Source organism: Ips typographus, linkage group LG7 (assembly GCF_016097725.1).
Source record: "Ips typographus isolate SLU linkage group LG7, UJ_Ityp_2.0, whole genome shotgun sequence".
Taxonomy (NCBI): domain Eukaryota; kingdom Metazoa; phylum Arthropoda; class Insecta; order Coleoptera; family Curculionidae; genus Ips; species Ips typographus.
The window spans coordinates 3434370-3443783 of NC_138428.1; the positions used below are offsets into that span (position 1 = coordinate 3434370).

Consider the following 9414-nt stretch of genomic DNA (forward strand, 5'->3'; position numbering starts at 1 on the left):
TCTACCTACTTGTCTATTCTAACTATTCATATTCTGTTCCTCTAGAGACCAGAAGAAGGTAAAATGGTTTCTTTAGAGTCTTTAGACAAAAACAGGCCTCATCAGTATTATGGTAAGTTATCTATAGTATCTGAGGTAACATTTCAAATCAGTTGAAATTGTGTACATCAAAAATGTGTACCTTTCGTACCTTCGTTTGATTGATTGTAACAAAACTGAACTTTGATGTAAGTAACCCCACTCTGTCTTTCCTACAATTTTTTTATTAGACGTTTTGTCACCCTTAGCAGACTGAAACCATCCACGACGCCGTATTTTGAAAGGAAATAAACTAAATAAATCCAAGAAGATATTTCTATGAAGGTGCACATGATTTTGGCACATTCACGTCAGATTTGATTGAGCAAATTTCAATTTCCAGATTAGAGACAAATTTACAGTGACCGAGAAGCGGCTGCTCAACCAGATCCACGATTTGGACAAAGAGGTGGATCGTCGCTATCTGGCAGTTGGCACCAGAAAAAAAATTGCTGATAATCCTTTGGTTCAGAAGAACCTTGGCTTTTTGCGTACTTACAGTAATCTTTTTGGCAAAAATTTGAAGTGTGGTGGGAACCCTGACACTAATTTCAAAAACTCCTTGAGGAAATACGGTGAAGGATTTGATATTGTAAAGGAGTTTAACTTGGGACGTCCCAAAAAGGTGAGAACTTCTTCAAATGATCACGCACACTCAATAATTAAAGTTTTAAGGCTAAACAAAGGTCGCGTCTTACACAACACCACCGTTGCGATACTTCCTGGTATCGCTCTGAAGATTTCCAGGAAGAGAAGAAAGCCCACAGTTTAGTTCACGTCCCTGTTGAAGAAGTATTCAACAAAAAGTCAACCACTAGTTTGAGTAGTGGAAGCAGCCAGGGGAAAGAGTTTTTCAGTCCCAACTACGTTAAATCAGGTGATACTTTCATCACACTTAGAATTTGTTGCCTCTTAATAGCATTAACCAAAAACTTTCACACTGAAGACCCTGAAAAGCTTTCCTCCAGCTCGGAAGAAAATTTAGATACTGCACGAGAAGCTTTTGATTTAATCTACAAAATGGCTGAAGAGTTTGCCGGTGAAGATCTTACAGACGTTGAAGCCCCCCTTGAGACAGAAACTGAAGATGAACAGGAAGGAGAAGTAAGTGCTGGTTACCAAAAACCCATTAAACGAAAGTGTGAGTTTTTAGAGTGACTCGGAACTGAAAGATGTGGAGCAAATGATACAAGAAGCTTCGGAAGAGCTGCAAAAGGTGGCAGAAGAAAACCAACATGTGATGGAAACTCTGGAAGTATAATAACCATATCAGTCGCAAGTCAGTTTTGCACTTTGTTGTTTCAGGAAGGTGAAGAGGAAGCTGTAGTGGGTGTAACCGAACCTCAAGGAGAAGGTAAGTTACTTCAGAATTATAACAAATACTAAAAGAGAATTCATGACAGCTGGAGGTGATGGTTCAGTTTTCAAGTTTGATCCCGCCATAGATTCGGCCATTCTGAAGGAGCTGGACGAAGCAGAGAAGCAGGCTAAGGCCACTGCCAAGGTCTAGCCTCAAAATTGCTCCAAAACCTTTTAGGGAAAGATTTCTTGTAGGTTATCACGGATTTAAAAAATAGAGTCGGAGAGCTACTGCAAAAAGACCAGATGACCGAAGTCGAGGCCAAAGAGCTGGAGGAGAAGAACAAAGCTTTGAAAGAACAGATGGTTCTTTTTGAAGCGAAAACCAGAAGAATCCAGTTTCTGTTAGGTATGTGTAAGTTTTTAATACAAAGTTGGGTTAATTGGTGGTTCAAATCAGGTCAGGCAAATTTGTTTGATAAAATGCAACCGGTGCAACCACCATTGCAAACCAAACATCCTGAAGATGTGCTGCCAAAAATGTTGGTGTGTGGAGCTCCTGATTCTTTTATGCCTAAAATTGTGCTGTGTCAGGAACGCAAATGCACCCCAAGACGACCTAAAAGTTCTTCCAGAGAACCTGACGATACTTTAGTAAGTTTTTTCACATTATTTAATGATTTTCTGATACTGTTGTTGTTTCTAGCGTAAATTAAGTGACAGTTACAACATGCAAGAACGACTGGTGAGTGAAAATGCTAACCTAACAGACACCAGGTACTGTCACTCGTGACTCAAAGTTACAAATTTCCAGTGTTAAATCTCAAATCCAATTAGATATAAGCTACAAACGGACATTATCGACAAAGACCAGACCGTCGATCATCTGCAAAAGCAGTTATGTTGTCTACAAAATGAACTGCGTATGGTCCATCAAGAAAACGCCACGTTGACTAATAAGTTACAAGGCTGTCCTAATCCGTCTTGTCCGAAAAACTCGCGTTCAAGCTCTCCTACAGGAAAAATGTCTTGTGGACCGGGACGTGGGTTATGTCCCGCCGATGTGGAGAACCGGTTGCAGGAGTACTCCAACACCACCAGCCAATTGGTTTGATCTAAAAACACTAAACTCCTGATGTTTGTACTATTTTAATTATGTAGGAGAAGCAACTGATTGATGTGGAGCAGGAAGTAAAAACGATCCAACAAGAACTTTTGGAAGTCCAAAAGGAACGAGAGCACCTGGAGCACCACCGCAAAATGCTGGCTTTGGCTCCACCTTGTCCAGGCCCCATGCCTTGTCCTGGTTTAATGCCTCCCTGTGGACATCCACCTTGTCCTAGACCGAGGCCTCCCTCTCCTCCACCGTGCTGTCCTCCAGAAGCTTCGGTAAGATTAATATTTAAATCTTTCATACCTACTGATGAATTTTGAGTAAATTGAGGAAGAAGGTAGTCTGATTGCTCTGCTATATAGTTATATAATTTTACTATATTAGTATCAATATACCTATTAGTATTATTAGTATTTATATTACTTATAAATAGAGTCGATGAGAGAGAGAGTGAATGATGATTGGATATAGAAATGGTAAAACGATTAAAGATAAAGAAAGTCAAGACAACTGTATACGGATCGAAAGTACACTGCAATAGTCTAGAATAGATAGTAGTTTGGATAAAGAATGGTTTCATTAGATAGGAAACTTAAAACTCTTTCACTCTGTATCTATTGGTTGATATAGGGCGAAGACCAGATGTATAAAGAAATGAAGGAGAAATACAACAGGCTGCAGGAGGATTTCAAAGCCAAACTCACTGAGGTGGCAGGTCTTCGAGCTGATAATGAGCGCTTAAAAGAGTTGGCAGCTCAAGCTGAAGAGAATCGAGCCAAGCTGGAGCTGAAAGTGAAAGAGCTAGAGAAGAAACTAAAAGAACTGAGAGGAGACGGGGATAAAGTAACCAGCTTAATCAAACTAGCACCAGTTATAGTAACGTTAAATTGCAGGGAAGTTCTAAAGAGCAACTGATCGACCTGCAGCAGCAGCTGAAAGTTCACAAGGAACTCTACAGACAGGCTCAAGATGAACTGGAGGAGTTGAGGGCTTTGGTTGAAGATCTACAAGGACAGCTAAACGACTATAGAAACAAGGTTCGTATCTAAACTTGAAAATTTAGTTTTTAAAGATGTTTTTGTTAGTATCTGGAAGCAATTCAAACTGTAGAAGAACAGAAGCGTCAAATTGAAATTATGCGCATGGAGAACAACAGAATAAGCGAACAGGTCAACTTGGAAATTGTTCGGGTAAAAAATCAGTTTCAAGAGAAGTTGCAGGAGCTGGCTCCGCTTCCTGATATCCTGAAAGCCACACAAGTCAAGGTTTGCTAATTAAAAGCTAATTTACTTAAGAATATTAGAATAGAGTTAATTTTCAATCAAATAAAGGAGTAATAGTGCTGCAATGTCAGGACCTTGCAAAGTGTCTTTGTTGTTCCACTATTTCCAATAATACTAAACGATATGTTTGGTAAACAGCTTCAAGAAGCCCAACAGATGCATTTGCTGGCCGAACGCAACAACGAGGCCATGGCCAGAGAACTACAAACATACAAAGACAAACTGCAGGCCATAATGGATGAAATGGCTTTGGCTGATGGTAACAATGTAAGAACCTTCTCTATCCTAAAATAACCAAATTGGCTAAAAATACTACGTTTTAGGCTGCCGGAGCTGGAGAAAAAGAACAAATGGCCCATAAAATCCAAGAGTTGGAGAACGCGCTGCAACAAGCAAAAGACGAAAACGACGAGTTACATTTAGAAATGGATCAGCTTCAAGAAGTCTCAGACGATAATCAAAGACTACTAAACGAGAAACTACACGAAATTACTCAATTAGAAACGCAACTGGAATCGGTGCGCGAGGAAAGTGCGAGACAAGTGGCCCGGATCAAAGATCGTTGTGAGATTGTACGGAAGTCCACTCAGAACCAGGTCAACGACTTGGAGCGGCAACTGGCTCAGACGAAGGCGAGTGCCAAGGCTGCCGAGAAGGACCGGGACGAAATCAGACAAAAGATGCAAGCTCAGATCAGAAATTTGAATGAGAATTTTGAAGACGCACAGATGAGGATCAGAAATTTACAGGTAGTTTGAAAAGATTATTGTTTATGGAAATAACAGAAAATCATCAAATGGTTTTCTTTTTTAGGGTCACGTGAACTTCTTGAAGAATTCATACTGCAGCCCATCAGAACTAATTCCGGCAGAGACAAAACCCACTCCCAAACAGGATCCTTGTTGTTGCCCAACTGATTATTAACTTGTCACATACAATGACCTTTTTATGTACAATATTCTTTTTAAACTTATTTATTAAAGTATTTCAGTGAATCTTGAAGCTTTTAATGGGTACAAAGTATGGTTTTCATGTTTGCATGCAAAACGTGACTCTCATACGTAATGATTTTAAGACCTACAAATTGGTATATTGAACCAACCCTGTAACTGTCAAAATAATCGATTTAAAGGGTGTTAAACTGTTTTGAGGTAAAATACAAATAAATTACTTTAATATTTTATATTTATCTAAAATCGATATTTAAAATATACAAAAAAATTAGGAATAAAAATTAAAATGGAAATCAACAATATAATAATAAAGGAATACTTTTAATGTAAAATGAACGATTTTACGTCATAGTTCCAAATACCGGATTGTGCCTGCAAATGCTCGGTCCATACTCCTCATACTGTTCCTTCGTATGGCAAACAGTGTAAAATTCGGGCTGGAAACCGTTACAAATAAATAAACGATTTAAAGTTTATAGAAATCAAATAAAACCAGCCAAAAACTAACTTACCGTTGACGCTAACATACTGCCACCAAAAAATACTGCGTACCGTTGCATATGATGCGAAACAACTTGGACGTCAATGGGTTTAGGCTACAGCATTAAATAAAATTAAAAAAAATCATATTTTCTAAGAAAGTTACCTTTAATCTGCCGCCACCCAAAGTTTCACTTAGCCTCAACCTAGCGTCTACCGTTTTCTTAATGTCCCTTTGCAATCGTCTACCAAAGTCCTTAAACATGGTCGAACCACCTTCAAAAGTAATTATTTATTAACCAAACTCTAAATTATTGTTTTTTTGTGTTAAACAAACCTGACAAAACTATGTTGTTGTAAAGTGGCCGACGCACGTCGATCGGACAGTTCTGGATTACATCGTCTACGATTTGAGACAGCGGAATGTTGAAATCCGGGTTGGAAAATTCCGGATGAAAGAATATTTCAGGTCCAAGGAACCTGACATAAACCAATTGTTATGAGAAATTTTACAAAGTAATCTGTTGAACATTAAGACATTTTTTATCGATAACTTTTTTAAATATATAGAGATGAAAGATTCTCAGAAATTTATTTGTGGAGAAAATACCATGAGAATTTAAGGAGAATTCACGAGAATGATGCATATAAAGTTGATAAATGCACATTAAAATGAACCATTCAAGCTATGAGATTTGGACTATGTGGAAATTATTAAATGCCAAGTGTTTTTTGGAGAATAAACTACACTGTAAGTAGTCTTTACAGCTCCATGGAGCCGAATTTGACAGTTCTGACGTTAAGAAACGATGTTTTACTTTTTATTTTATTACGTCACGTGACAGCTGTCATACTATCGAAACCCCTTCACCAGTGACATGACTTTGTTGTTATAAAATATCGCAAAATTTTCTTTATTTAGGCTTTATTTCTCTCAAAATTCCAATGAAAATATCGCAAAACATTTTGAAATATACAGTCATCAAAATTCTATGAAATGCCTTATAAATACATTAAAAGTACCTCAAAATGCCTCGTAATACTGGCAAAGTGCCTCATAATACCTCGAATTACTATCCCTCCCTTTCAACATTGCAATAAATCAGACTGAACAAATTAGGGAAGAAATTGTCTGCCAGACGTTTGATAAATTGAAAATCTTAAAGTTTTAAGCAATTAACTTTGTTTATGCAGAAACGCAAATTTAATAACCCGACTAAACTGAAGAGCTAAATAGTAATAATAACACACCATAAATTGAATGAAAAAACATACACAATAATACTTGACCCCAATATAAACAATGTTTGAACCTCACTAAAAACTGTAATAACCAGCACTGATAAGAAATGAAGCTTTTTTCAAATATTTACTTTCCCCACACATATTAAGAAAACTTAACTATAAATCAAACATCAGTATCTTAATACCAGAAAATTTTAGAAAAAAAATTGTTGAACTTACCTTTCATAACCAACATCTACAGAAAATGGTTGTTTAGTTACTGTGTTTATGCCATCGTACTTTTTCATCCACTTGGCCGGATCAGCATCATATTTGGCAAACTCTTTGGCAATGTCCGGGCAAATATAGCAATATTTTTCTTTTATTGCTTTGGCAGTTTCGAGAGACTGCTCTGGAGGAATTCCTGAAGCACAAATCCGCATTTATTTAGTAGGTGAAACAAACCTGTCTTCAAGTGTTTTAATAATAAAATATTACACTATACACTAATCTTCAAGATTTTTAAAGGAAAATCGGGTAATTATGTATTTAGATCAAAGTTTAGTTCATTTAGAATAAACAGTCAGTCACTATATTAAAAATATCCACAAACCTTTTAGCAATGTAGAAAAACATTAAAAGAACCTTAGATACAAATAAAATAGATTTTTTTGTTAGAGATTACATTAGCACTCACCAATTTCTCTCTCTCTAAGTAGACTCTGAATGAAATAAGTAATGTTGCGACCGGCAATAGGAATGTGCTTGATACAACTACCAATGACATAACCTTCAGCCTGAAAATTTTAATTAAATATCAAAAGTTTCAAAAAGTTCTGATTTAAAAACCTACAACTGGAATGACGTGAGTGACTCCATCACCACTGTCTATCACTATGCCGGTCAATGTCCTCTCAGTGACTGCTCTGCTAGCCCAACTTGCTGCTAAAGCTAACACAGCCTAATAAAAAATAAAATAGATCAATTTCAGTTCCGTGAATTAGGGATAGATAAGGTTTTTATATGAAGCCCTGTGACATTTCAAAAGTGATTCTAAGAAAATCTGACAATATTAAAAGATTCCTACTTGGTTAGAAGTGTTTTAAAAGCTTCTGGGAATTTTAGAATAATTCTAAAGGCATCTAGCTAAAAGTTTAAAAGTTTTCAGTGTTCATAGGCTCATTTAAAATCATTTTACAATCTTTGTCAATAACATAATGATTTTATATGGAGGCTTGTGATATTTCTAAGGACATTTTAAAAATATTGCTAGTAATCTGGCAAAATATTAAGAGGGTGATTATTGAGATAATTCTTGGATAGTTTGAGCAGTGTTAGAGACTTTTGCCAGTTTCAATTGGTTCTTAATTAGTTTACAAAGTATTTAGATGGGTATAATATCTTCAAAATCATTTTAGAGGCACATGGCAGATATTAAAGGATTCTTGACCAATTTTAAGAGTTCTAGAGGTCTCTAGGAATTTTTCTTAATTATGTAGGTATGGGTATTTACACATCACATTTTTAAATGATAATACACATTTTTATCCTATACATTCTAAATCAATATTTATATTAAAAAGTTTCATGCATTTAAGTATTGTTCAACAAATTATTAGACATGAAATAATGCCAATATGAGAGAGATATGTAATAGGTAAATACCTTTATTATTAATTAATGACTTCAAGGAATTATAATAACTCATTATTTTGGCTTCCCAAACACTATTTGTAATGTGATAACAACAGTAGCATGTATAACACAAACTTGAAAAGCAAATTGAATTTTGCATTGATTAATTTAACTTGCATTGGCTCTTATAATAAATAATTTTTCATAAAAAAAAGGTTCATTTTAACTACAATTTCACTATAATCAGGTTTATTATAAGCAAACTTGAGTGTATATTACATGTATGGATAATAATTGATTTATTTTAGTAAATTCTAATAAAACTTGTATACATTAAGTATTAACAAATGACCATCTTTATTGAACACAATAAATGTATTTTTATGATACAAGTAGTACTCTTGCTTTAGTTTTATACTTACCCTGATTGTAGAAAACATTTAAACAACCAAACACTTGGACCATAATAATACAAATAAGAAAAACCTGTTATTCAGAAAAGTATGCATAAATTGTTTCTAAAATCCTGAAAATGGCTTAATCAGCCACTAAACTAGTGAACACTTAATTAAGTATAGGCAAAAGACACTAACCTGAACTGCAATGTATAATCCTGGAACATTGAAACTTTCAAACATAATTTCAGCAGTGTACTCCCGGTTTTCTGGGGTGTTTAATGGAGGCTCAGTCAGTAAAAAGTAGTGATCCTCTGGTTCAGCTCGGAGATATTTAAAAATGCACTGTTCCAGAAATCTCTCCATCAAATCCCAGTCCTCCACTAAACCATGACGTACTGGATACTAAATACAAAGTTTTACTACGTTTCCTTTTGGTATAAATATTACGTACTTTGACAGCGTATCCGGTTGCCCCAAAAGCCTCATCTCCAATGTAAAAGTCCAAGTCTTCCACCCCTTTAACCAGCCTTCGACTGCTCTGCTCTCCTACTTTTGCTGTTTCTTTGATGGCAATAGCAGAGGGAATTATAAACTGCGGCTCTTTGTTAGCAGCAAAGCCCAGTTTGGTGTAACTAGAAATTACATGAGTAGGTGTCTGATAAGTGCCTGGAGATTCATAAAAGGGGCTAAATGTACTTACCCTGTACCCACATCAATTACACAAGCAGGAAGCTTTCCTTCCATGGCTAATGAAGTAGCACAAAAATTTGATTTTTCCTAAAAAATATTAATTAAACAACACCCTGATTTAATCAAAATTTGAAATAATTTTTGCTTAAATAATTTTAATAACAAAAACCGCACCTCCCCGGTCAACGCGATGACACATTTACAGACGTCACCGATAGATGACAGACAACAAAAACTATTTATTTTTTCATGCACGTGAT

At 35.9% G+C, this 9414-nt stretch overlaps 2 protein-coding genes across 3 annotated transcripts; one reads left to right on the top strand and one right to left on the bottom strand.

Annotated features, from left to right (window-relative positions):
* Window positions 1-212: 212 nt before the first annotated feature.
* LOC145732049 (uncharacterized) lies at window positions 213-4769 on the top strand. 2 transcript variants are annotated; one of them, XM_081984076.1, is made up of 19 exons: window positions 213-227; window positions 288-363; window positions 422-703; window positions 754-955; window positions 1025-1182; window positions 1232-1333; window positions 1384-1432; window positions 1482-1582; window positions 1633-1786; window positions 1838-2031; window positions 2084-2154; window positions 2215-2485; window positions 2539-2766; window positions 3122-3334; window positions 3385-3528; window positions 3577-3756; window positions 3913-4041; window positions 4098-4523; window positions 4588-4769. In XM_081984076.1, exons 2-19 carry the CDS (start codon window positions 358-360, stop codon window positions 4696-4698), a joined length of 3021 nt encoding a protein of 1006 aa, XP_081840202.1. In that variant the 5' UTR covers window positions 213-227; window positions 288-357; the 3' UTR covers window positions 4699-4769. The 2 variants fall into 2 exon arrangements, with proteins under 2 accessions (XP_081840202.1, XP_081840201.1); XM_081984075.1 differs by lacking the exon at window positions 213-227 and having other exon boundaries at window positions 254-363.
* A 172-nt stretch (window positions 4770-4941) lies between these two features.
* On the bottom strand, window positions 4942-9354 carry Arp3 (Actin-related protein 3). The gene is made up of 10 exons (XM_081984079.1): window positions 9165-9354; window positions 8916-9096; window positions 8660-8866; window positions 7285-7392; window positions 7129-7228; window positions 6672-6855; window positions 5545-5687; window positions 5374-5483; window positions 5240-5323; window positions 4942-5164 (listed from the first exon to the last, which is right to left on the bottom strand). The coding sequence occupies exons 1-10, from the start codon at window positions 9206-9208 to the stop codon at window positions 5069-5071; spliced, it is 1257 nt and encodes a 418-aa protein (XP_081840205.1). The 5' UTR covers window positions 9209-9354; the 3' UTR covers window positions 4942-5068.
* Window positions 9355-9414: the final 60 nt, after the last annotated feature.